This window comes from Larus michahellis, chromosome Z, assembly GCF_964199755.1.
Source record: "Larus michahellis chromosome Z, bLarMic1.1, whole genome shotgun sequence".
NCBI lineage: Eukaryota > Metazoa > Chordata > Aves > Charadriiformes > Laridae > Larus > Larus michahellis.
This window is the reverse complement of record NC_133930.1, coordinates 87044478-87071859: the sequence shown is the minus strand read 5'-3', so window position 1 is coordinate 87071859 and position 27382 is coordinate 87044478. Positions and strand designations below refer to the sequence as shown.

At 52.8% G+C, this 27382-nt stretch overlaps 1 protein-coding gene across 3 annotated transcripts; it reads left to right on the top strand.

The window, feature by feature from the left end:
- The first annotated feature begins 2884 nt into the window (after nt 1–2884).
- LOC141736313 (endoplasmic reticulum aminopeptidase 1-like) lies at nt 2885–19907 on the top strand. 3 transcript variants are annotated; one of them, XM_074570328.1, is made up of 18 exons: nt 2885–3571; nt 4137–4275; nt 6133–6267; nt 6847–6967; nt 7321–7475; nt 9552–9665; nt 10440–10571; nt 11113–11244; nt 11393–11476; nt 11916–12073; nt 12561–12640; nt 12926–13109; nt 14578–14734; nt 14825–15009; nt 15732–15893; nt 16780–16920; nt 17028–17109; nt 18954–19907. In XM_074570328.1, the coding sequence occupies exons 1-18, from the start codon at nt 3081–3083 to the stop codon at nt 19098–19100; spliced, it is 2799 nt and encodes a 932-aa protein (XP_074426429.1). In that variant the 5' UTR covers nt 2885–3080; the 3' UTR covers nt 19101–19907. The 3 variants fall into 3 exon arrangements, with proteins under 3 accessions (XP_074426429.1, XP_074426430.1, XP_074426431.1); XM_074570329.1 differs by having other exon boundaries at nt 2952–3571; nt 14825–14940; XM_074570330.1 differs by lacking the exon at nt 18954–19907 and adding an exon at nt 17411–17568 and having other exon boundaries at nt 2952–3571.
- Nucleotides 19908–27382: the final 7475 nt, after the last annotated feature.

Here is a 27382-nt window from a genome sequence, read left to right as displayed (position 1 = left end):
GCCAAGCTCCTGAAGCGCAGGCAGCTCAGGAAGCTGCTGGAGACGGAGCAGCCATGGAGGCTCGGCGAGTGCCTGGTAAGGGCGGCCTCGAAGCCCCACAGCCAGACTGGAGAAGCCCCTCTCCCCCCACGCGTTGGAGCTCCCAGCTGGGCCCCTGCCCACTGCGGCGTCCTGGGCACGCGAGCAGGGGAAGGCAGGGAAGGCCAGCCCTGGGCACAGGGGGAGGCTCTGGGCCCACCCTGTCCCCTCCTGCTCTCTCCAGCTGGCGGAAAGCAGCCGCGGCGCGGGGGATTACCTGCGGCAGAGCCTGCCGTACCTGCGGAGCCCACAGGAGCCCTTGCGCGAGGCGGCCGTCAGATTCATCGGTGAGCCACAACCCCGCCGCGGGTCCCTCCCGGCCCCGTGGCAGCTGAGCCCCAGCCGCGGCTGCTGACGAATGCACCGGGCGCCTGCAGAGCCCCGACTGCCCCACGCGGGGCCGGGCGCCCACGGGGCTCCCTGCCGCCCTCTCCCACCCCTGCCCACGCAGGGGCAGCTGCTGGCAGCCTTGCGGGGTCCCTGGCCGCCGCCTTGGGCTTCACCCTCAGGGCACCGGCCTGGGCTCAGCCGGGCCCGAGGGCAGGCGGGCGCGTGGCCAGGCCCGTGGGGTCGGTGGGGGGCAGTTGGGCTGCTGGGGCGGGCAGGCCAGCGGGGTCTGTGACGGGCTGTGTGTGCCTAGGGCTCGCCGGGCGGCAGCTGAGGGATGGGCGCCAGGAGGAGCTCCAGGTCATCTGCGACGGTGAGCGAGGGCAGTGGGGTGTCTGCCGGGGCTGGCGGGGAGCAGGAGAGCCCCTGGTAGGGAGCTCCGGTCCCTGCCCCGGCCGGGGAGGGCTCTGCTCCCTGTGCGGGCAGAGCACAGAGACATTGCGGGGGCACGTGGGGCGCTGGTGGCCAGCACCTTCTGGCTGATGCCAACGCCTCTGGCTCCCTCCTGGCCGTGGGAAGAGCCGGGGGGCCAAGGGGGGCCCTGGCCGGAGAGGTCCAGAGGTCTCTGTGCACCTGGGCTCTGACCTCGGCTCTCTTCCTTTCCACCCCAGCCCTTGAAGGCGCGGTGAACGACGGCAGCATTTTCATGTCTTCCCTGGTGGCTCAAACCCTGATGATTATGGAGGCAGTCGTGAGAGAGCCTCCCTCCAGGTTCTGCCTGCAAGCGCCGTGCTCCTGGCTCCGGAGGGCATGGAGGAGGAGGAGCACAGCCAGCCTGCCTGCGTCTCCCAGCTGTTAATAAAAAGATTGTGGAATTTCATGTGGTGTTTGGGCTCTTCTTTCCCGTCCCGCACTGCCCTGCTGCACCCCAGGCACCCACGGGGACCTACTCTGCCGGGCCACCCCTGCACCGTGTGGAGCCCCAGCCCCCCCGAGAGCTGGAGGGGCCACATCAGGGATGTCCAGGTATGGAATTGGCCATGCCGGAGCCCGTTGCTTCTCCACCACGTGCTGAGCAGAGCGGCAGTTCCTGGCCCAGGCACGCTCGGGGCGCCGGCAGGGGTGGAGAGTGGCCCCACCAGTGGTGGCAGCCCCACAGGAAGGCCAGAGGTGCTGGACGTGGCGACATCCACGTGTATGTGGGCTCGCGGGTCATGTCTCTATGGATTGGCCAAGCCTGAGATAGGAGGGTGTTAATGAAAGCTTCCGCGCTGCAGTGGAATTGCTTTCTCTGAATAGAGGAATGAAAGACAAGTAAGCCCTTGACGCGTTTTAGGTCTCCATGTTCTTGTCAAGGCTAGAGCAGCATGTCGTGGTTTCACCCCGGCCAGCGACCAGGACCACGCAGCCGCTCACTCACTCCCCCCTGCTGGGGTGGGGCCCAGAATCCCAGAATCCCAGACTGGCCGGGGTCGGCAGGGGCCTCTGGAGATCACCCAGTCCAATCGCCTGCCAGAGCAGGGTCACCCCGAGCAGGTGGCACAGGAACGCGTCCAGGCGGGTTTGGAATGTCTCCAGAGACGGAGACTCCACCACCTCTCTGGGCAGCCTGTGCGAGGGCTCTGCCACCCTCAAAGTGAAGAAGGTCCTCCTCACGTTTAGGTGGAACTTCCTGCGCTCAAGTTTGTTTCCTTTACCTCTTGTCCTGTCCCTGGGCACCACTGAGAAGAGCCTGGCCCCATCCTCCTGACACCCCCCCTTTCAGTATTTGTAAGTGTTGATGAGATTCCCCCCTCGGCCGTCTTTTTTCCAGACTGAAGAGACCCAAATCTCTCAGCCTTTCTTCATCAGAGAGGTGTTCCAGTGCCCTCAGCATCTTGGTAGGTCTCTGCTGCACTCTCTCCAGCAGTTCCCCGTCCTTCTTGAACCGGGGAGCCCAGAACTGGACACGGCGCTCCAGATGTGGCCTCACCGAGGCAGATTAGAGGGGAAGGATGACCTCCCTCCACCTGCTGGCCACACTCCTCTTGATGCACGAGCTGGGCCAAGCAGTCCCCGCCAAGAGCCCCAGGGCTTCTCCCGGCCTCGCAGGGCCCCACGGAAGGCCCCGTGGGGCCTGGGGAGCCGCGGGGCTCCCCGGGGCTCCCCGCGGGGCCCGGCAGAGCCCCTCCAGCTGCCTGGGGAACAGCAGGGCTCCCCGGGGCCGCAAGCGGGATCCAATGCAGTCCCTCCAGCTGTCGGGGGCGGCGGGGCTCCGCAGGGGTGCGAGGGGGGGCCCGGCAGAGCAGGTCCCCTACGGGTGTCTCCGCCTCCGGCGCGCCTCAGCCTCTCCCCAGGCGGCTCCCGTTCCGTAACCGACCCGCAGCGCCTCAGCCACTCCCCTTCCCCGGCGGCGCCGGCATCAGCCACCCGCGGCGGAGGCCGGGCCGGGGCGGGCAGCGCGGAGTGCCCGGCCCCCCGCTTTCGCTTTCGCTTTCGCTTTGCCTCCCGCCATCGCGACGGGCGGCAGCGGCGGCGCCGGGGGCCGGCGGCCGCGGCAGGCGGTCTGGGGGCTGCCGGGGCTGCGGCGCGGTGCGGTGCGGTGCGGTGCGGTGCCGCGCCACGCGCCCCAGGGCTGTGCCCAGCGGGGGAATTCCCGCCGTTCCTTCCCGGCTCCCTCAGGCGGCGGGTGTAAAATGGCGCCGCGGCGGCGGGCCGGGCCGCCCCCATGGCCGTCGTTGGCCGTGGCGGCGGGGCTGGTGGGGCTGCTGAGCGCGGCTCTGGCTCTCGGCGGTGACAGCACGCCCTTCCCCTGGCAGGGGGTGAGACTCCCCAAGGATGTTGTCCCACTGCGTTACCACCTCGTCATCCATCCCAACCTCACCACCCTGACCTTCGCTGGCAGCGCCGCCATCGAGGTTACAGTCACCTGGCAGACCAGTGCGGTAGTCCTGCACAGCAAGCACCTGAGGATCGCCAGGGCCACCGTCGAGGCTGGCCACGGCCGCCCGGCGCAGGAGGCGCGGGTGGTGGAGCACCAGGCCCTGGAGCAGGTGGCACTCCTCACCGCTGAGCCCCTGCGGGCTGGGCACAACTACACCCTCCGCATCCAGTACCGGGCAAATCTCTCCGAGTCCTTCCATGGCTTTTATAAAAGCACCTACAGGACCCGGGAAGGAGAACTCAGGTAACCCTTTTTGGAGGGCTGGAGCCCCTCTGCTGTGGGGACAGGCTGAGAGAGCTGGGGGGGTTCAGCCTGGAGAAGAGAAGGCTCCGGGGAGACCTTGGAGCCCCTTCCAGTCCCTCAAGGGGCTCCAGGAAAGCTGGGGAGGGACTCTGGAGCAGGGAGGGGAGCCATGGGACAAGAAGGAGCAGGTTTAAACTGGAAGAGGGGAGATTTAGGTGAGATCTGAGGAAGAAGTTCTTGGCTGTGAGGGTGGTGAGCCCCTGGCGCAGGTTGCCCGGAGAAGCTGTGGCTGCCCCATCCCTGGAGGGGTTCAAGGCCAGGTTGGCCGGGGCTTGGAGCAACCTGGGCTGGTGGGAGGTGTCCCTGCCCAGGACAGGGGGTGCCACTGGGTGGGCTTTAAGGTCCCCTCCAACTCTAAACATTCTGCGATTCTATGATTCTGTGATATGCAAAAGCTTTTGGTAGTACCTGTAGTTACTGTGTAAATGTGAAATTACTCTGTTTTCAGACATCGCTGTGTCTGTGAGGGTGTTTGACCGTAACCCTTTTTTTTCCCCCCATTTAGAGTGCTTGCAGCAACACAGTTTGAGCCGACAGCTGCGCGAATGGCCTTCCCATGTTTTGATGAACCAGCCTTCAAAGCCAGGTTCTCAATTAAGATCAGGAGGGAACCAAAGCACCTTGCGCTGTCCAATATGCCAATTGTAGGTGGATACTTTTAATGATGTGCTGTTGACTGATGATCTTTGAAACACAAAAGCAAAAGGAGAACAGAATATTCAGGCAGTTGCTTTTATTGGGAATGATGACCTGAACATGTTTGGTGAGACACTGGCCCAGGTTGCCCAGGGGCGTGGTAGACACCCCATCCCTGGGGCCCTTCCCTCCCCTTCCCTCCCCTCCCCTCCCCTTCCCTCCCCTCCCCTCCCCTTCCCTCCCCTTCCCTTCCCTCTCCCCTTCCCTCCCCTTCCCTTCCCTCTCCCCTTCCCTCCCCTCCCCTTCCCTCCCCTCCCCTTCCCTTCCCTCTCCCCTTCCCTTCCCTCTCCCCTTCCCTCCCCTCCCCTCCCCTTCCCTCCCCTCCCCTCCCCTTCCCTCCCCTTCCCTTCCCTCTCCCCTTCCCTCCCCTCCCCTCCCCTTCCCTCCCCTTCCCTTCCCTTTCCCCTCCCCTCCCCTCCCCTCCCCTCCCCTCCCCTCCCCTCCCCTCCCCTCCCCTCCCCTCCCCTCCCCTCCCCTCCCCTCCCCTTCCCGCCCCTCCCCTCCCCTTCCCTCCCCTCCCCTCCCCTCCCCTTCCCTCCCCTCCCCTTCCCTCCCCTTCCCTTCCCTTCCCTTCCCTTCCCTTCCCTTCCCTTCCCTTCCCTTCCCTTCCCTTCCCATTAGCGTGTGTGTGCTATTGCTGGTAGTCTTGACACAAGGTTAAAACAGAATGAAGAAAATAATGCATCGTATGGGTTCCTGCTTCTCAGCAGAAGTGTGAGAATGATCAGCACAGCGCAGCCTCCAAAATCTTTCTTTTACTCACACAATGCTTTCCATGTTGATCTTAGATTTTAAGATGAATGATGAAATGTGTGTGAATAAATACATGATTCATGTGTCTTAACTTAATTGTCAGATATAACAGGACTTTCTCTGTGAAAAAAAAAAATAGCCTTTGGACTTCTAAAAAAACATCTCAGAGTGAAAGTGCTGTACGTGTAGTAGCTACAGATATTGTTTGTGATTATAAATACGTATGCATATATGGGCTTAACTGTGTTTTGTACATTGGATCTTCCTTTGGGCGTAAGAGATTCTCCGTAAGTTCTTCTGTTCTATTAGTTGCTGGTTTGCAAGGAAACTAACCTTTATACGAGGGAACAGCACTTCCCACCCCTCACCCAAGTACCTTTCAAAAATGAAAAGTCTGGAAAGTTGGTATAACAAAAATCAATTCTTTTGTAGAGAAACAGATAAAAAAATGACTAAGGAGTGAGTGGCAGTGTTACAGTTCGGTGGGGCTAAACGTGTTGCCGGTCAAGTTGGTCAGCTAGGGCTCTCTGTAACCAAGAGGGGAAATGGATACCTCCAACAGTGCCTCATTTTATGCGAAACCACACACCCGAGGTAGCTGAGTCACGATTTGGAGGAGCTCGCTTCTCTCGCATGTAACAACGGCTGCTGAGATTTATACAGCTGCTGATCAGCTAAAGTTGTGTGAGATTAATTCCATCAATGTGAGATTAATTAATTCCATCGGTGTGAGCAGAGATTAATTCCATCGGTGGGCTCAACAGCGTTTTTGTTTTTCTGGTTTTACCGGTGTAGAAGTAAGTAACGCTTCTGAATGGAAGTGCCCCTATGTCTATACGTATGCGCAGTTCCGTTCTCGCTGTGGGGAAGGGTGGGCATGGGGATGGCTTTTTTCCAGTATGTCTTTGTAAAGTAATGTAATATCTTTAAACTGTAACGTAGTATCTATCTTTAAAATGCAGTACCTGTAAAGTGAGAAGAAAGACGGCAACTGTTGGTGCCAGGGTCCTCGCAGGTAGTACACTGGGTGATGCGCTGTGCTCGTTTTTTAGGTGAAGTCTGTGAATCTAACTCCCTGGCTTGTTGAGGACCATTTTGATACCACTGTCAAGATGAGTACGTACCTCGTGGCCTTTATCGTTTCGGACTTTAAATCCGTCAGCAAAATAACCAGTCGCGGAGTTAAGGTAACTCTGTCTCATTTTCTAAGAGCTTTTTTGTATTTAAGTCTGTATGAATACATAATGTTTTACTTTGCAGTTAGATCATCTGATTTATATGTCTCGACGTTTTACAGGAGGGAAAAGAGAGAAAGGAATTGATTCTGTACTTGGGTGATCAATTTGCATTCTGGGCTTTGTGAGTTTCACGGGTTTTTGGTAACGGGCTTACTTCTTAGACAGTTACATGCATCGGTGACAGCTTGTTTCATCTAAGATTGTATAATTAAAGACAAATGAACTCCAGTTTTCATGGAGTATCAGCACTAATGGAAACCTGTGTCAGTTGAGTGACTCTGTCGTGGTAGGGCTGGAAATAGTAGAAGTCTTTGGAGGGGTGTGGTGGTTCTCGTGGGTGAGTTTTAACACTTGTTTTCCTAATTCCGATAATGTTTTTCTGCAAATGTTTCAGTAGCCCCTGTACGAGACGTGATCGGCGTGTGCTCTAGTGTCCCTTTTTATGGTCATCGAAGTAACTGTGGTAAAGAGCAACTTCTGTAAGCTTTTGATGTTGGGGTTGAAGTGCTGCCTGCTTGTCTGCCGTAGATTTCTGTGTATACGGTGCCAGACAAGATCAAGCAAGCTGATTACGCGTTGGATGCTGCGGTGAAGCTTTTAGACTTCTATGAGGATTACTTCAGCATTCCATATCCTTTACCGAAACAAGGTAAGTGTTAAATAATTTCATGCATTCAAGAACATTATTAAGCACCGACAGTAAAATACCACAAAACCAGAAATTTAGAGTATTAAGACAGGGCCCAGATTGGCTCAGAGGCTTTTGGAGTAAGTGTCTGCTTGACAGAACTTGAGGAAAAGCTCCACTGGGAGCTGAAGATCCTTGTCTTCTGTGTAGAGCTTTTTTTGAAAGTATGTTTTTGCAATTACATTAAAGAGAGCCTTTAGAAGTGTGTGTGATACCTGTGCTTATGTGGGAGCAGTCATGAAGTGGGAGGAGCAGGTAAGCGAGTTCTTTATTGAGGAAAACGATACCAGTAGTATTTTAATGTTTTTGTCTAGATTTAGCAGCTCTTCCTGATTTTCAGTCTGGTGCTATGGAAAACTGGGGACTGACCACGTACCGGGAATCCGCATTGTTGTATGACCCTGAAAAGTCCTCGGCGTCTTCTAAACTTCAGATTACTATGATAATAGCCCATGAGCTGGCTCATCAGGTGAGATCTGGGGAAGAATAAGGAGTTCAGAAGGGCCTGCAGAGGGGTCAGGGTTGATGGATGCTGTGCGGGGAGGAGGATCTTGGAGCTGGAAGCTGAAAAAAGCGGCCTCTGCTTGAGGGCTCGTCTGTGAACGAGGAGGACTGCTTTTGGGGAAGGAGTGCTGGCAGGCTGCACCGACGCGCAGGGCTGGAGGTACAATTGCGTTCAGTCCAGCAGCTCCAGCACTGTGGGGCCTTTGCACCATTGACAGCCCTTGAAATTAATTTTAGGCCGCCAAAATGGGAACATGGAAGTTTGGAAAGGTGCGCCATTTCATACGCGGCTTCCCTGCCAAACGGGGTTTCTTTGCAAGGTTTCTTGTGAGTGGAATGTGAGTAGAAGCCCATGTTTTGCTGTATTACTGCTAAAAGGAGAATGCAATGGGAAGAGGCCAGAGCAAGCTGTATCACTAGCAAAAGGTTCCGTAGCGGTCAATAACATACCATAAATGCAGCTTCATAAATCACAGAATCACAGACACTTCAGAGTTGGACGGGACCTCTAGAGATCATCTAGTCACTCCCCTGCCAAAGCAGGGTTGCCCCGAGCACATCCCTCAGGGCTGCAGCCAGGCGGGTCTTGAAAATCTCCAGAGAAGGGGACTCCGCACCCTCCCTGGGCAGCCTGTTCCAGTGCTCTGTCACCCTCACCGTAAAGAAGTTTTTCCGTGTATTTGAACGGGAATTCCTGTGTTCTAACTTGTGCCCGTTGCCCCTTGTCCTGTCACTGGGAACCAATGAAAAGAGTCTGGCACCATCCTCCTTCAACCCACCCTTTAGATACTTATATGCCCTCTAAGGCCTAATAAGGTCTCCCCTCGGCCTTCTCTTCTCCAGGCTAAAGAGTCCCAGCTCTCTCAGCCTTTCCTCGTAAGGGAGGTGCTCCAGTCCCTCAGTCATCTTGGTTGCCCTACACTGGACCTGCTCCAGTAGTTCCCTGTCCCTCTTGAACCGGGGAGCCCAAAACTGGACGCAGTATTCCAGCTGTGGCCTCACCAGTGCAGAGTAGAGGGGGAGAATGACCTCCTTCGACCCGCTGGCCACACTCTTCCCTATGCAGCCCAGGATTCCATTGGCCTTTTTGGCAACAAGGGCACATTGTTGGCTCGTGGATAATTTACTGTCTACCAGGACCCCCAGATCCTTCTCCTCAGAACTACTTCCCAGCAGGTCCACCCCTAACCTATACTGGTGCTTAGCATTCTTCCTCCCCAGGTGGAGGACCTTGCACTTGCTTTTGTTGAACCTCATTAGGTTCTTCTCTGCCCAGCTCTCCAGCCTGTCCAGGTCACGCTGGATGGCAGCACGGCCCCCCGGAGTGTCAGCCACCCCTCCCAGTTTGGTATCATCAGCGAACTTGCTGAGGATACACTCTGTCCCATCATCCAGGTCATTAGTGAATATACTGAACAAAATTGGACCGAGTATTGACCCCTGGGAGACACCACTGGTTACAGGCCTCCAACTAGACTCTGTGCCGCTGATCACAACCCTCTGAGCTCTGTCGCACAGCCAGCTCTCGATCCACCTCACTGTCACCTCGTCTAGCCCATACTTCCTCAGCTTCCTAATGAGGATGTTGTGGGAGACAGTGTCAAAAGCCTTGCTGAGGTCAAGGTAGATGACATCTACGGCTCTCCCCTCATCCAGCCAACCCGTTATAACATCATAGAAAGCTATCAGATTGGTCAGGCATGATTTGCCCTTGGTAAATCCATGTTGACCACTTCCAATGACTTCCTGTTCCTCAACGTGTTTGGAGATGACATCCAGAATGAGTCGCTCCATTACCTTCCCGGGGACAGAGGTGAGACTAACCGGTCTGTAGTTCCCTGGCTCCTCCTTCTTGCCTTTTTCAAAGATTGGAGCGATGTCAGCCTTCCTCCAGTCCTCAGGCACCTCTCCTGTTCCCCATGACCTTGCAAAGACGATGGAGAGTGGTCTAGCAATAACATCTGCCAGCCCTCTCAATGCAATGCAACCTTTGTGAGAAATTGTGTATTTAACGTCAGAAGTCCTTTTTTTTTTCCCCCAGTGGTTTGGCAACCTTGTTACCATGGAGTGGTGGAATGACCTGTGGTTAAATGAAGGGTTTGCGAAGTTTATGGAGTTCGTCTCAGTCAGCGTTACCCATCCAGAACTGAGAGTTGTAAGCAGCTGTTACTGTATTCTTGTTTTATAACTGCCTTCGAAATCCACTACTGAGTAAGGACAAAGATGAAACAGATTAGTGCTGTGAACCACTTTTGAATTTCTGTTTGATAGGATGATCTGACGTTAACTGGGAAGGATAGGAATATCGATTTAACTATATGTAAATGTTTTCGTGAACTGATGACGGAAGTTAACGATTGCGGTGCGAACGTATTCTTTTTTTGAAGAGACTTAGACTTCCAAAAATGTAAAGAAATTCTTTTGTCTGATTTCTTCAAAGAGGGTCAGATTTGAAAACACCAAAATCCTTCCACTAGCTCTAGCAGAGGCCCGATACGTGACATTTTCTGCCAAAGTCAGATGGACGGTGCATCTGGGCAGAATTTTGCCGTAGCCTAAGTGGCTACGATAATAGGGAAATTCACATTTTTCCTTTTTTTTCTTTTTTTTTAATTTTTTTTAAATTTTTTTTTACGCTTACTGACCACTCTGTCATCAAACTGTTGGAATGTGCAGGTGTCTTTTGGGAGTTATTTTGAAGTCTCACTAGCTCAACTATTTACGTTAGTTTAAAACACCAGAAGTCACTTGGCTGTCTGTACTACTGGTTGGAGGTTATTTTTATGCTCTGGAATAAAAAGGAAGCTGAGTCTTCTTTCCTTTGTGTGGCTTAAAAGATCATGGGGAATGGACTGAGAAGTGAACGCGTAGGGATTCAGTAGTCACCGAGCAAAATTTAGTAGTAATATTTGGTTTTGCCTCCCATCAGGAAGACTATTTCTTACGGAGATGTTTTGATGCCATGGCAGTGGATGCCTTAAATTCCTCACACGCTATATCTACTTCTGTGGAAGATCCAGCTCAAATTTTAGAAATGTTTGATAGCGTTTCCTATGAGAAGGTAAAGTACATAACTGCTGCTGATTTCAGTTGTGCTGCTTGTACTAGTCAATTGCATTTTACTGATTTTACCCCTACATACAAGATGTCCCCGAGTCACGGTGTTAATTGTTTTATGACTGGAATAATGCCTTGTTGGAAACACCTGGGTGGATTCAAAGGGCAGTTGCGTTTTCGATTTCTCAAATGAGGAAGCCTTTGCTTCTTCTACCTGTTCTGTATCAATTTAGTCTTAACCCACTTTTTTAGGGTCTTAACCCAAGGAGTGTTTTTCACTGGAGCATCGTGTGGTGCTGGCATGTATAGTAGTTAAAAAAACCAATAACATCACTTGCTCAATCGGTGATATTTTTAAGAGCCGTCGTCACAAAAAGACCAAAGTACTGTTTCAATATGCATAAAACCTGAGTATTTTTTTATTCAGAGGGACATAGAAAAGTGAACTGCTATGTAGATTAGTGGTATGCTGGAACTCTTCTGAAACAAGCACCTTGCCAGCTAAAGGGGTAGTTGTGTAAACACTTTGTGACTCTTTTTTTCAGGGATCTTGCGTATTAAATATGCTGAGGGACTACCTGACTGCTGATGTGTTTAAAGCTGGACTTGTCCAGTACCTGCAGAAATACAGCTATCAGAATACAAGAAATGAAGATTTGTGGAACAGCATGACAAATGCAAGTACTCCTTATTCTCTTTTTTTTTTTTCAAATTTCGTAACTTCTGGTGTTTTGTCTCTAATATATTACTGAGGACTGTGGCCAGTACTTACGATTATGACATCAAAGCGAGATGACCCAAAACTTTGGGGTTTTTTCCTTTCAGATTTGCCCTACAATAGGTAACGATAAAAATGGACTACAAGGTGATGGTTTTTGCAGAAGCAGCCAACAGTCATCTTCAAGTGCAGTAAGTATCTGGTTTTCCACCTGCCAGTGCTTAGGAGTTTGGCACGTGTCTGTGCCCTCTGATGTTACTGTTCCGTGCCGTGGCATTGATCCGTGCCCCTTCCAAAAGCATCCTTTACCGCTTGAGCACGGTCCTAGGGAGTGTAAAGTTTCCTCAGTTCCACGGGAGATCTGTTTCCTCTGACATCGGACAGAAATCCTACTCCTGTGCCCAGGGCTGACTGCAAAGCAGCAGAACTTAATGAGATGTCATTAACTATATGAGACCGCCCACAAAATAAACAGCTGGAGATGTCATCCAGTCTAACCGCACCTATGTAGAGCTTACCAATACCGAGGGCCTTTTAGAGTTCTGACATACCCGTTTCTGTTTCACTGTCAGTGTACTCCTGTCTTCTTCCTCTTCCTCCGTGTTGTCTTTTTCCCTCACTAAAAACCAGCACTGGACTAACAGAGAACCTCCTGACGTGAGGGCAATGATGGACACCTGGACGCTGCAAAAAGGCTTTCCCCTGGTAACTGTCACAGTGAGAGGGAAGAACGTCCACCTGCAGCAGGAGCGCTACGTGAAGGGAGTAGACGCTGCCTTGTCCACAGGGTAAACAGAATGGGGCAATCTCAGCACACAAACCGAAATACTGTCCTATGGCAGGCAGCGATGTCCAGTAAGAGCTCTTACTATTGCTTCTCGAGGAGCGCTCCCTGAGCTGTTTGGCTGGGAGGCTTTCCCGGTGTAGCTCGGGATCGGTAGCACTCCTGTCCTTGGACCCCGCACGCCTGGCCACGGTGGCAGAAGCTGCAGAGCTGCAGTGTCTGCGCCTCTGGGCGAGCCCACGCTGGAGACGTGCCAGCGGGACCAGGCTGGAAAGTTTGTAGTGTTGCGGCTTCAGTGTCAGTCATCCCCCAAGCAAACAAAACGAAAGCTGGCTAGGTGCCTCTGGCTCTGCGCTGAGCGCAGAGGTGCGAGTGCAGCGCGTTGCCGTTACCGCGCGGGCAAAGGTATTACTCAGCGGTTGGACTGGGACAAGTTGGAGAAGCTTTTGTGAAGTTCTTTCATTAAACAAAGCACTTCTGTTTTGCAATAGGTACTCGTGGCACGTTCCTCTAACCTACATTACCAGTAAATCTGACACGGTGGAGAGATTTTTGATGACAACTAAAGCAGGTAATTTCTTTGACGAAACAGGAGATTAATGTATTCAACGTTTGTTTGCAAGCCTTTTAGTTTTGCACAGTTTTTTTCGGACCGGGGAACTGGAACTACTGGTACCGGAGAAGCAATTTTTTGTCAGCCCCATAATACCACGACATCAATCTGTTCATGTATTTAGAAACCGTGTTCCTGTGTTCTTTAAATGCCTGAAATGAGAATAACACTGTCATTGGGTGTAGTACGAGGATGTGTTTGAATCAATAAGAAAAAAAAAAGGAGTTCCATTTTCGTTTCCAGATGTCATTATCCTCCCGGAAGAGGTGGAGTGGGTTAAATTCAACGTGGACATGAATGGGTATTACATTGTGCACTACGAAGATGACGGATGGGATCGCCTGATTAACCTTTTGAAAGAGAACCACACAGCAATTAGCAGCAACGACAGAGCCAGTCTGGTTAACAACGTATTCCAGCTCGTGAGGTATGGCCTTCTGCCCAAGTCTGAAGAAAATACAAACTCTGTGTTTCTGCATGTATACTACTGGGGAAGGAAGTGCCGATAAGTACGTAGTATTCCTTAAATCTGTTAAGTAGGTGGAGAGCGTATTCTTTTCCTGCTTACAGCAGTGTAAGCCCAGGATTTTTCTTGGTTGCAGTGGATTTATCTAACCCTATTTAGCAAAACATGTTGTGTTCAATATTTGTTGTTGGCTAAGGGAAGGATGCCAGTGTGAAGCGTGAAGCGTGAAGGACTAGGATAATGTTTTTGCACCTGGAAAGATCCCGGTGCCATTTGTTGTTTAGAAACAAGGCTGTTACAGTCATAAAGGCGTGATGTGATTCTGATCGGGGTTAATCTTGGTTCCCGGGGATGCATTAGGAAAGGCTGTGTCCTAGAGGCGCTTTGCCAACATTTGTGCGCAGCTCAGAGAACTAAGGAACCGGCCAAAGTAATTCCCGGTCTGAGCTCCCGGTGTTTGAGAAAGAGGGCAGTGGCAGGGAGATGGGCGATAATTAAGATCGTATGAATTTGAGCTGGCAGCTGAAGGGGATGTCAGCAGGCCTAGCTGCGATTTTCATTTGGACAGCAGAGGAAAGGTCTTTCTCGTTTGGAAAGAGGAGAGTGAAGCGAGATTTTCAGCACGTTCGAGGAGCTTCGAGAGGGAAGGAGGAAGGGACAGCTAGAGATGCAAATTGAGTTAAGCAGAGTTCATTTTGTGATGCGTGACTAGAGCATACTTGTATTTTGAGGCAGAAGAGACGGGTGAATAAGGACAAAATGAGAACGTGTGCAGGGAGCTGACACGGAAAGGAGTCCGAAGAAAAGGATTCACAGAAGGGTGAACAAACGAGCAGGGGGAGTGAGCAAAGACCTCTTGGGTGTTCTCTATTTGCTCTTGGAAGAAACCGTTGAGAGGTGTCTGGCAGGGGTAGGAGAGAGTTTGCCGAGTCAGGTAAAGACAGTGAAGGAGCAGTTGGCGTTGTAGCTTCGAGGCTTACTGCAGGCCAAATACCTACATGTTGAGCTGGAAGGGTGTTTTGCCGAGGAGGTCATCTCAGTGGTGGGATTCCTTCTGTACGTGTGTGGTTTGCAGAGCAAAAGCAATAGTGGGAGAGGGCAGGAGGGAGAGGCTCTGCTGGGATAACCTCGGCGCGTGAGAGAGGCGGGCAAAAAGTCGATCTTCCGAGGTCATTCTCTTACAGTCCATTTCTTAGTTCAAAGGTTAAATGTTAGGTTTCATAGCTTGGGTAGCTGCTGAGCAACATTTCACTTCCAAAAGCAGAGTTAAAAAGAGATTTGAAAATACTCTTAAGGCATTCCTATTTGTATAGTTTTCCGCAAAAAAATTGCTTTTAAGTTTTTAAGTTTGCTTTTGCTTTTAAGTTTTTGCTTTTGCTTTTACGTTTTAATTATAACTTGTTTTATCCCCTGTCGTCTGCTTCCTTAGCGTAAACAAATTGTCGATTTCCAAAGCTTTTGATTTGAGTTTGTACCTGAAACACGAAAGACAAATCATGCCTGTACTCCAGGGTATGCGCGAGCTGATTCCTATATACAGGCTTGTGGAGAGGAGGGATACGGATGGTACAGAGAAACAGTTAAAGGTAAGGTTTTAAAAATCGAGAATGTTCTAACTCTGCCTGTACCCTATAAAACGCACTTTAAAATATATCTGTGTTGTTTCCGTGTCCTAGGAGTATATAGTCAATCTGTTTAAAGACCTGATTGACAAGCAGTCTTGGAGCGATGAAGGCTCAGTGTCTGAGAGATTTCTTAGGCACTCGCTGCTGCTGTTCGCCTGCGTGCACAGGTACCAGCCGTGCGTGGACAAAGCCAAAGGATATTTTACAGAATGGCAGAAATCCAACGGGACCTTGAGGTCTGTTCTGTAACTATTACTGCCTTTTCTGATACTCTGTTTAATACCAGTAGAGTTAATTTACAAAAAGAGCTAAACTTCAGTCCTTTCCGTGCGCTGAAGTTGAGCCTTCATGGTTTTGTAACTTAGACTTCACGTTCCCAGCGCCTTCGCAGTTTGGTGCGTAATATGTGCCCAAACTAGCACATACATCATGTGGAACTCCACAACTTGGCTTGGTAAAGATGTTCTGGAAAGCAAAGATAACATGTATTCCCCGATTTACATGTCTGAAGACTGACCTATAGCCGCTGTAAAACCAGTTCCCTACTGTTCATGAACTTCACCTGATGTTTGTTTCTCCTCATGGTGGAAGAACTCCCTAAAACACCCTCCAAAGTACCTCTGAGAGATTGTCCTGGGCAGGCCAAAGGGGACCGTATCGGTATCTCACTGGCCATAGCCATGAAAGGAGCATACGAAAATAAAGGACAAAAAAAAAAAAAAGGATGAGTCCAGAATTTCTGGGAGTCGTTTCCAAGGCAGGAGCAGCACTGAGATACAGCCTGATACGCTTAAGTGTTTCACAGCTGCAGGGGTCCCTGTCTGATACCCGCCAGGGACCAGTATTTTTGAATAAGTTGTCCGCCGTGCGAGTGGACGTGCGACGGTGACGTGGTTATGTCTCTACCCGTGGTCCTAAGTACGCCGTGGAGAGTAACGTGGTCTTCAACTTGTTGTAGCTTGCCAGCAGACGTGAAGGCAGCAGTGTATGCTGTCGGAGCGCAAACATCCGAAGGCTGGGATTTCCTGCTCAGTAAATACAGACTGCACTCCTTCAGCGTAGAGAGAGACGACATCGAATGGGCTCTCAGCCTCAGCAGAAGTAAGGACAAGCTTCAGTGGTAAGTAGTCACACAGGAAGAGCAAGGTGTTTGGAGAAACTTTACGACCATTGAAACGGGAAATAGAATTATTGAGAGTCTCGTTTCAGAGCTTTTGCATTTCATGGCGTATCAAATGCTTTGTAGAGGTAATATGGCCAGAGGAAGTGGCTGCACCTTTTCATTTCTGTGTTCTGGTGCCAGGAGTCAACGCGCTCAGAATTTGCAGCAGCAAATTAGGACAAAATGCAAGATACCTGATCTTTGCTTGATAGACACTTCTTCATTTACCTTACTAGTGACTGTGATTACAGGCACACATGCTGTACGTTTCTTACAAAAATTTGAGGTTTCCCGCTTTTAAGCGAGCTGAGCACCACTGAGGTTTTCAGGTGTTAACTGCAAACCACGCGTTTTGTGACTTCCGCCGTTTGATGGGGGTGACAGCATGCGACACCGATGGAGCTGTGTCCCCGTATCACTGGAGACGTGCTTTAGCTCTTCTGTAACGTCGTTATTTATTCTCTGCGTTGCATTGCTGTTCGGGCACTTGCAGGTCCGAATTTTCCACTGGCACGTAGTGTAGAACAAATACCTTTCTTTCAGGGGGCGGATGGACTGTCATTAATTTGGAGATTTCGAGTAGGAGCAAACTGTAGCCCCGATTTTATGCTTGGTATTTAGAATACAGGTCTGCCAAGTAGCTGTAACTGTGAAAATAACAGCGATGGGAAAGATGGATGTGGCCGAGGAGTTTGTTGTGAGAAGTCGGAAGTGACCCGGCAGAAATGACGCGTCAGGACCTTTAGAAAAGGGAACTTCCAACCAAAAACTCGGTACCAAATGAGTAATTTGCCAGGTTTATCTCCTGGTCTAAACAACTTCCGTCTCTGCTGTTGATTCTTAGGTTAATGGATCAAGGTCTGCGTGGTGACATCGTAAGAACTCAGGATCTTCCACATATTATTGTATTTGTTTCCAAAAACCCATCCGGCTATCATCTGGCTTGGACGTTTCTGAAAGCAAATTGGGAGAAATTCGTAGAAAAGTAAGGAACAGAAGTTGTTTTACTGCTCTCTCTATCCAGTTATACTTTAAAACTCTACTGGCTCCAAAAATAGGCATTTTCTGAGTATCGGTGGTTCTTTTTGCCAGATTTGAACTTGGTTCGAATTCCATAGCCACCATCGTCACTGGAGTGACAAGTCGGTACTCTACAAGGTCACAGCTTGCACAGGTGAGCCATTCAGATTCTGGTTTTAAAACATAGCTGTAGTATAGCTGAAATTAAAATTGGGATTAAATCTTAACATGGTAAAAGCACGGCCAGTTATGAAGCGTCAGGGTAAGACCCTGCGTTTTCCTTGCGAAACGATGGTGTTGGTGATGAGTTAGGTTACTGAAGGGAGAGCATTAAGCCAATGCCCAGGAGGAGGATGTTCTTTGTTTAAGCAGCGGGCCTGGGTGCAGCGTGTCAACGTTTGTCTGCCGTTCGTGCTTTACCTGCCTCTGTTTTTTCTGCCGACTCTGGAGAACAGGGAGAAAAAACCGGTAGGTCTGTTCACTGATTGTACAGAAGACAAATGCTGAAGGCCAGTGAGAAATACACCGCTGTTCTGTATCCTCTATTCTGGGGAAAATTCTCCGCGCTCCTGGGTGTCACAGAGGATAATGATTTTGTCGACTTAATCCACAATCCCTGTCGATGGTAAAAAACCCAGACTGGCCCACGTGCAGATATAATGGCATTCCTGACAATGCCTTTTCAGAAGCTGCAATTTTTGTTGCCAGTTTAGACTTTTCTGCTTTACGGCAAAACACAGGCCTAAGTAATGCAACCATATTAAATATAAAAGGAGAGAATATAGAATACGGTCTTCAGTCTTCATTTTAAATCTGAGCGGACTCTCCCAGTCTGTCACTAGCAGCATCTTGGCCAGTGGCAGGGGCTGCAGGGACGTTTCCGTGTCCTACCCAGAAATGTGGCTGTGTCTCCCTGGGGATCCGTGGGACTCAGGCACGAGTCTCTGAATCCAGGCAAAGTCACTCTGAGGCTGAGGGAGAAAATCCAGCAGCTCCCTTCCTTGTATCCTATTTGTGTCTCTGTGGTACTTTGTACAAGTATTTGCGTCTTGTATCACACTCATCAAGGTAAATTATCAGAAAATGATGTCTTTAATTTGTACAGTATGTACAGTCACTGTATCTTTTAAAAGCGTCTGCCATTAACGCCAGCTCAAGCCTGAGCCTTGTGATCAGGCCTGCCTCCTTGGGGAAAAAAACAAGAGAAAAAAAAAAAGAAAAAAGTGAAAGAGGCAGCTGCCAATACTTGCAGCAGCCGCGGGGAATGCAGTGAATTCAAGGAGCAGAAGCAGCCTCCAGGTTTCCAGTGGCTGCCTTCCCAAGTGCTTCAAGGATGAGAGCAGCGGCTTCCCCAAGCACTGGAGGAGGTTGGAGGGGGTTTTTTTAGAAAAATGAAAGGAGGTGCAGACGTCCCTGTGTAGGGAAAACTTCCGAAAGTGCTTTGCCGTCAACACTTACGCTTCTGCTGCGCCTCCAAATGGTCTGGAGCTGCCGGCAGGCAAAGGTCAGTGGCTCTCCTTGAGCCGCTCTAGTAACAGCCGCACGGTCTCTTGTCTGTCCCACACCGTTGTCCCGCCCGTACCAGCAGGAGCACCCGGCCGAGCTTCGGGGGAAGGTGTGTTCGGGAGCAGAGCAGCCACCGGGCAGAGCAGGGGACGCTCAGTCTCCCCGGTGACGTCTGCGCTGAAACACTGCAGCTGCCACGGCTGAAACGGCCACACGGGTTTATTGAACGAGCAGGAACCAGACGACAGCTCCTGCAGCTGCGTTTTTTTATGGTCGAATTTGAAATGTGATCTTGCCGGGCTTGTGAGATCGAGCCGCTACGAAACCTTTTCAAAAAACTCTTCTTGGGATGGCGGGCCGGGGAGCAGGGAGGAAGGGAGGCGGGGCAGAGCCAAGGCCAGGTTCGAGGATCACAAGTTTCTTCTGGTCTTCCTGCGCAACTGAGAGGTGGCCGCCTCTTCATCGACTGTTCTTTCACATTTTTGTCAACAGGTGAAAGAATTCTTCAGTTCTCTGGATGAAAAAAGCGCACGGCTTCGCTGTGTCCAGCAAGCTATCGAAACCATTGAAGACAACATACAATGGATGGATAGAAATTTGGAGAAAGTCAAGACATGGCTGCAAAACAACCATCTGTAAATTAAGGCACCTTGCTTATTTTTGTCAGAAGTAACTGAAAAGGCATGAAAAGGAGGGCTGGAGGGACAGCTCAACTGGATAGATTTGTTTGGGAGGCACTGTAAGGCGGGCTAATGCTGCTGCTGCTCAGGATTTGTCTGTCTCACGGTTGCGGCTTGCTGGGAACAGACCCGGTCCTTTCACCGATGTCTCCCCAGGTGACACTTCTGAGAGAAGGGGGATGCTGTGGCGTGAATTAAGGCGGGGGGGGCGGGGGTTGTGTGACCGCTAGAAATGCGAAAGGCATTGCTTCTGAAGAAGCCGAAGGTACTGTGAGATGAACAACCCAGAGGAACTTCCCACCTGCAGGTGCTGACCCTTCGCTGTCGTTCCTGCAAAGGTACAATGGGCCGCGCTACTCAACACTGACACGCGCTACAGCCCTACCGCGTTGCGGACATGTCTTTATCCTTAGGGTTTGTGTTCCCAGGGGAGTAATTTTGACAAGCCTGTACCTTGGATCAAGCGTCAGGTAATTAAAAAACCCCCAAGTACCAAGTGTAGTTAAAATTGCCTCAATCAAAGTAAATACGACAAGGCCCATCCCTGCGAGCTCTCTGGCGGTGTCTCAGGGCTGGGGACATTGCGGTGGCTGCACGCTGCCGAGGTGCCCGTAACGCCACCCTCTCGCCAGAGTCCTGCCCGGCTCCTCCTGCTGCCGGTGTGGATACTTTGCCCGCACTGGAAATATTCTTGTGCTTTTAGGTAACAAGTACGTACATTTTCTGTGCAAAAATAAAAAAAACCCAGTTGGTGGATTATACTTCAGATGATTAACCAGCAGTTTGTTTCAGCAGGAATTTTTGCTTTTCATTATCCCTTTTTCACCTAATCGAAATGCAACTGTTGTCACATGTACCCATTGACACTCAACAGGACAGACGGGCATTGCGCTCCTTACGTCTTGCCTGTAGGTCATGATCCCCTGCCCTCTTGTCACCAGGCAGAAGGAGGGGAACTAGGAGAGGAGGGCAGGGAATGGAGGCGGGGAATGGAAGCGGGTACCTGCTGGGGGCAGCAGGAGGTCCCCTCCAGACCCCCCATGCCCCCCCAGGGGCCCGTACAGAACAGATACGGGCCTCTGGAGACGGACCATGAGGGAACCAAGGATGCTGATAGAGCCCCATCCGGGGAGTCGCCAAAGCAGCCAGCTCCACGCATTAAGACTGCTGCTGTGAAGAGCAGGAGGAGGGCAACAGTCGTAGGGGGGTCCATTCTGAGGGGAACGGAGGGTCCCGTATGCAGGCCGGACCCTTCCCACAGGGAGCTCTGCTGCCTCCCTGGGGCCCGTGTTAGGGATACCGCCGGGAAGCTTCCTGGCCTGAAACGTCCCTCCGATTATTACCCTCTTTTGATCGTACAGGCAGACGGTGAGGAGCTGGAGAGCAGAAGTCCGAGGGCAATGGAGAAAGATCTCAGGGCCTTGGGACGGCTTGTCAAGGGTTCGGGAGCACAAACTGTGTTCTCCTCTGTCCCTCCTGTTTTGGGGACTGACGAATGGGTAAACAAGAAAATCGGACAGATCAACACCTGGCTCCGAAGCTGGTGCTACGAGCAGGGCTTTGGGTTCTGTGATCGTAGCTTGATCTGCAGGACGCCGGGCCTGCTCGCTAAGAATGGGAAAAGCCGATCCCGAAAGGGGAAAAGGGCACTAGGCCGAGAGTTAGCAAGGCTCACGGACGGGGCTTTAAACTAGAAACGAAGGGGGAAGGGGATAAAACCAGGCCCGCTAGTAACGAGCCTAGGGATAAAGGGCCAAGGGTGGGGGTGAAGTCGGTAGCCCAGCTCAAGTGCGTCTACGCGAATGCACGCAGCATGGGCAACAAACGGGATGAGCTGGAAGCCGTTGTGCAGCAGGACAGCTATGAGGTAGCGGCCATCACGGAAACGTGGTGGGATGACTGTCACGACTGGAATGCTGCGATGGATGGCTATAAGCTCTTCAGAAGGGCCAGGCAAGGAGGGAGAGGCGGGGGTGTGGCTCTGGTCATTAGGGAATGTTTTGATTGTATGGAGCTAGATTCCAGTGATGGTAAAGTCGAGTGTTTATGGGTAAGGACGAAGGGGAAGGCAAATAAGGGAGATGTTGTGCTGGGAGTATGCTACAGACCACCCAACGAGCATGAGGAGACAGATGAAGTCTTCTGTAAGCGGCTGGCTGAAGTCTCGCCATCGCCAGCCCTTGTTCTGGTTGGGGACTTCAACCTGCCGGGTATCTGCTGGAAATACAACACAGCAGGGAGCAGGCAGGCTCGGAGGTTCCTCGAGTGCATGGAAGAGAACTCCCTGACACAACTGGTAGGTGAGCCTCCCGGGGGAGGTGTCTCGCTAGACCTACTGCTCACAAAGAGAGAAGGACTAGTGGGAGATGTGGTGGTCGGAGGTCGTCTGGGGTTTAGTGATCATGAAATGGTCACGTTTTCAATTCGTAGCGATGTAAGGAGGGGGGTTAGCAAAACCTCCACCTTGGACTTCCGGAGGGCGGACTTTGACTTGTTCAGGACACTGGTTGAGAGAGTCCCTTGGGGGACTCAGGACTTTGTCCTGAAGGGCAAAGGGGTCCAGGAAGGCTGGACGCTCTTCAAGAAGGAAATCTTAAAGGCCCAGGAGCAGGCTGTCCCCAAGCGTCGCAAGTCTAAAGGGCGGGGAAAATGGCCAGCCTGGATGAATAAGGAACTTCTGCTGGGACTTAGGAATAAAAGGAGGGTTTACCACCTTTGGAAGAAGGGACAGGCAACTCAGGAGGACCACAGAGATCTCGTTAGGTTATACAGAGAGAAAATTAGGAAGGCAAAAGCCCAGCTGGAGCTCAACTTGGCCACTACCATTAAGGACAACAAAAAAAGCTTTTATAAATACATCAACAAAAAGAAAGCCAGGGAGAATCTCCATTCCTTACTGGATGTGGGGGCGGGGGGAGAAGTTGCAACCAATGACGAGGAGAAGGCTGAGATCCTTAATGGCTTCTTTGCCTCCGTCTTCAACAGTCAGACCAGCTGTCCCCAGGGTGCTCAGAGCCTCCTGAGCTGGGAGATAAGGATGGGGAGCAGAACAGCCCACCCATAGTCCAGGAGGAAGCAGTCAATGATCTGCTTCTGCACCTAGACGCACACAAGTCGATGGGGCCGGATGGGCTTCACCCAAGAGTACTCAGGGAGCTGGCGGGAGAGCTCACCAAGCCCCTCTCCATCAGTTATCAACTATCCTGGTCAACAGGGCAGGTGCCAGATGACTGGAGGGTGGCTAATGGGACACCCATCTACAAGAAGGGTCGGAAGGAGGATCCGGGGAACTAGAGGCCTGTCGGCCTGACCTCAGTACCAGGAAAGATCATGGAGAGGATCATCTTGAGTGAGCTCTCACAGCAAGTGCAGGGCAGCCAAGGGGTCAGGGCCAGCCAGCATGGCTCTAGGAAAGGGAGGTCCTGCTGAACCAACCTGATCTCTTCCTATGACCATGTGACCCACCTTCTGGATGCGGGGAAGGCTGTGGACGTTGTCTGTCTGGACTTTGGTAAGGCCTTTGACACTGTCCCCCACAGCATTCTCCTGGAGAAGCTGGCGAGTCATGGCATAGGCAAGTGTACCCTTCGCTGGGTTAAAAACTGGCTGGATGGCCGTGCCCAGAGAGTTGGGATTAATGGGGTGAAATCCTCTCGGCGGCCACTCACCAGTGGTGTCCCTCAGGGCTCGGTTTTGGGGCCAGTTTTGTTTAATATCTTTATCAATGATCTGGATGAGGGGACTGAGTGCACCCTCAGTCAGTTTGCAGATGACACCAAACCAGGTGGGAGCGTTGATCTGCTGGAGGGTAGGAAGGCTCTACAGAGGGACCTGGACAGGCTGGATCCATGGGCCAAGGCCAACCATATGAGGTTTAATAAGGCCACGTGCCGGGTCCTGCATTTCGGTCACAACAACCCCAAGCAACGCTACAGGCTTGGGGCAGAGTGGCTGGAAAGCTGCCCGGCAGAAAAGGACCTGGGGGTGCTGGTGGAGCCAGCTTAACACGAGCCAGCAGTGTGCCCGGGTGGCCAAGAAGGCCAACAGCGTTCTGGCTTGTATCAGGAATAGCGTGGCCAGCAGGAATAGGGAAGTGATGGTGCCTCTGTACTCGGCGCTGGTGAGGCCTCACCTCGAGCGCTGTGTTCAGTTCTGGGCCCCGCTGTACAAGAGGGACATTGAGGTGCTGGAGCGTGTCCAGAGGAGAGCGACCAGGCTGGTGAGGGCTCTGGAGACCAGGGCATCTGAGGAGAGGCTGAGGGAGCTGGGCATGTTTAGCTTGGAGAAGAGGAGGCTGAGGGGAGACCTCATTGCCCTCTACAACTGCCTGAAAGGAGGGTGCAGAGAGGTGGGGGTTGGCCTCTTCTCCCAGGGGAATAATGACAGGCCCAGAGGAAATGGGCTGAAGCTGCGGCAGGGGAGGTTTAGGTTAGATATTAGGAAGAATGACTTTACCGAAAGAGCGGTCAGGCACTGGACCAGCCTGCCCAGGGAGGGGGTTGAGTCACCATCCCTAGAGGTGTTTAAGAAACGACCAGATGTGGCACTTCAGGGCAGGCTCTAGTGGCAGAGACTGTAGGGGTTTTTTCTGTGTGTATGGTTGGACTCGATGATCTCAAAGGTCCTTTCCAACCGTGAAGATTCTGTGATCCTATGATTCTATGCTGAGCAGCGTAAGCCAATTGCTCTAAGGAGAGAAATTATTAATACTGTGTGCTCAGAAGGGACAGTTAGTCAAGAAAGCGAAGCTGAAATCTTGGAGGTGGGTGGTTTTCTGGTGGAGGGTTGTTTTTAACAGGAAGTTGGGAATGGCCTTCTCTGTTTACCTGCAGGAAACTTTTATTTCTGTGCTAAACTTTAAAAAGAAAAAATATTCAACTAATTACCACATGTCTTTAAATACACTTGATTTCTTTGCTCTTGCAACTGTGCCCTTGCCGTGATTCCACGGTGTTTGTTTCCTCTGCAGCTCTGACCTGTCGGTTTCCTCACGAATACGCTGAAGGAGACAGAAACTTTACAGAGATAAAAACTTGGGGGGGAAAAATGCATAACCTGGAACTCATCATGAACTTTTGACCGTGCCTTGCTTGCTCTTCCCTCAGCTAGAAATTAGACCTGCCCAAGCAGTTGAAACTTCCTTCATCAGAGCTCAGAAACGCTGCCGAGTTCTGCTGTTGAGGGCAAAAAGCTGTGTCACAATGCTACCGAAAATACCATTCCTCTCACTCACCTTATATAGAGGGTACCCCTTTATGTACCCAGCACCTTTTGCCTCTGAGCTCATTGAAGGAAACGGGGATTCTGAGCAGGCTGTGCATCGCACGTACATTTCCTGCTGTTATTTCAGGTATCGTTGACTGTTGCTCGCTTTAAAATGTTTTCAGAGCTGAAAAGGTAATTTAATAATAAATAAAATTTGTTGACGTGAGCCTAGATAAAGTACCTCATTAGTGTCATTTTGCACATTCCTTTCTTTTCCTGTTGTAAGCAGCAATTTGCGTTTCTGGTTTCTGCCTTTACTGCTTCATCTTCAGTTTCTCAGCTGCGGGGAAATCAAGTTCTATTCCTCATCTACCACAGCCCCTTCTTGCTCTAACACACACACACCCCCCTGGCTTTTTTTTTTTTTTTAATTGAGGAAGCATCTCTTAGCCCGTGTGTATCCAGATGCATTGCAACGTGCATCTGGATGCAATGCAAGACAGAGCTCAGAGGGTTGTGATTAGGGGCACAGAGTCTAGTTGGAGGTCAGTGACGAGTGGTGGTCCCCAGGGGTCACTTCAATACATTCATCAGTAACCTGGAGGAGGGGACAGAGGGCACCCTCAGCGAGTTCGCTGATGACACAAAGCTGGGGGGGGTGGCTGACACACCGGAAGGCCGTGCCGCCATCCAGAGAGACCTGGCCAGGCTGGAGAGTTGGGCAGAGCGTGGCCAGCAGGTGGAGGGAGGTCATCCTCCCCCTCTGCTCTGCCCTGGGGAGGCTGCACCTGGAGTGCTGGGTCCAGTTCTGGGCTCCCTGGTTCAAGAACAACGTGCTGGAGAGGGGACAGCAAAGGGCTACCAAGATGCTGAGGGGACTGGAACACCTCTCTGATGAGGAAAGGCTGAGGGATTTGGGTCTCTTCAGTCTGGAAAAAGGACGGCTGAGGGGGGACCTTATCAACACTTACAAATACTGAAAGGGGGGGTGTCAGGAGGATGGGGCCAGGCTCTTCTCAGTGGTGCCCGGGGACAGGACAAGAGGTAACGGGCACAGACTTGAGCATGGGAAGTTCCACCTCAACATGAGGAGGAACCTCCTTACTTTGAGGGTGGCAGTCTCTGCTCTGGAGACATTCCAAACCCGCCTGGAGACGCCATCCTGTGCCACCTGCTCTGGGTGACCCTGCTCTGGCAGGGGTTGGACTGGGTGATCTCCAGAGGCCCCTGCCGACCCCGGCCAGTCTGGGATTCTGGGATTCTGGGCCCCACCCCAGCAGGGGGGAGTGAGTGAGCGGCTGCGTGGTCCTGGTCGCTGGCCGGGGTGAAACCACGACATGCTGCTCTAGCCTTGACAAGAACATGGAGACCTAAAACGCGTCAAGGGCTTACTTGTCTTTCATTCCTCTATTCAGAGAAAGCAATTCCACTGCAGCGCGGAAGCTTTAATTAACACCCTCCTATCTCAGGCTTGGCCAATCCATAGAGACATGACCCGCGAGCCCACATACACGTGGATGTCGCCACGTCCAGCACCTCTGGCCTTCCTGTGGGGCTGCCACCACTGGTGGGGCCACTCTCCACCCCTGCCGGCGCCCCGAGCGTGCCTGGGCCAGGAACTGCCGCTCTGCTCAGCACGTGGTGGAGAAGCAACGGGCTCCGGCATGGCTGATTCCATACCTGGACATCCCCGATGTGGCCCCTCCAGCTCTCGGGGGGGCTGGGGCTCCACACGGTGCAGGGGTGGCCCGGCAGAGTAGGTCCCCGTGGGTGCCTGGGGCGCAGCAGGGCAGTGCGGGATGGGAAAGAAGAGCCCAAACACCACATGAAATTCCACAATCTTTTTATTAACAGCTGGGAGACGCAGGCAGGCTGGCTGTGCTCCTCCTCCTCCATGCCCTCCGGAGCCAGGAGCACGGCGCTTGCAGGCAGAACCTGGAGGGAGGCTCTCTCACGACTGCCTCCATAATCATCAGGGTTTGAGCCACCAGGGAAGACACGAAAGCGCTGCCGTCGTTCACCGCGCCTTCAAGGGCTGGGGTGGAAAGGAAGAGAGCCGAGGTCAGAGCCCAGGTGCACAGAGACCTCTGGACCCCTCCGGCCAGGGCCCCCCTTGGCCCCCCGGCTCTTCCCACGGCCAGGAGGGAGCCAGAGGCGTTGGCATCAGCCAGAAGGTGCTGGCCACCAGCGCCCCACGTGCCCCCGCAATGTCTCTGTGCTCTGCCCGCACAGGGAGCAGAGCCCTCCCCGGCCGGGGCAGGGACCGGAGCTCCCTACCAGGGGCTCTCCTGCTCCCCGCCAGCCCCGGCAGACACCCCACTGCCCTCGCTCACCGTCGCAGATGACCTGGAGCTCCTCCTGGCGCCCATCCCTCAGCTGCCGCCCGGCGAGCCCTAGGCACACACAGCCCGTCACAGACCCCGCTGGCCTGCCCGCCCCAGCAGCCCAACTGCCCCCCACCGACCCCACGGGCCTGGCCACGCGCCCGCCTGCCCTCGGGCCCGGCTGAGCCCAGGCCGGTGCCCTGAGGGTGAAGCCCAAGGCGGCGGCCAGGGACCCCGCAAGGCTGCCAGCAGCTGCCCCTGCGTGGGCAGGGGTGGGAGAGGGCGGCAGGGAGCCCCGTGGGCGCCCGGCCCCGCGTGGGGCAGTCGGGGCTCTGCAGGCGCCCGGTGCATTCGTCAGCAGCCGCGGCTGGGGCTCAGCTGCCACGGGGCCGGGAGGGACCCGCGGCGGGGTTGTGGCTCACCGATGAATCTGACGGCCGCCTCGCGCAAGGGCTCCTGTGGGCTCCGCAGGTACGGCAGGCTCTGCCGCAGGTAATCCCCCGCGCCGCGGCTGCTTTCCGCCAGCTGGAGAGAGCAGGAGGGGACAGGGTGGGCCCAGAGCCTCCCCCTGTGCCCAGGGCTGGCCTTCCCTGCCTTCCCCTGCTCGCGCGCCCAGGACGCCGCAGCGGGCAGGGGCCCAGCTGGGAGCTCCAACGCGTGGGGGGAGAGGGGCTTCTCCAGTCTGGCTGTGGGGCTTCGAGGCCGCCCTTAC

Excerpts from the sequence above, each read along its gene's own strand:
- LOC141736313 (XM_074570328.1), top strand. The coding sequence starts at position 3,081 with ATGGCGCCGCGGCGGCGGGCCGGGCCGCCCCCATGGCCGTCGTTGGCC. Across the intron at positions 6,268-6,846 it reads TAACCAGTCGCGGAGTTAAG|ATTTCTGTGTATACGGTGCC; the intron begins GTAACTCTGTCT and ends TGTCTGCCGTAG. Across the intron at positions 7,476-9,551 it reads CCCATGAGCTGGCTCATCAG|TGGTTTGGCAACCTTGTTAC; the intron begins GTGAGATCTGGG and ends TTTTTCCCCCAG.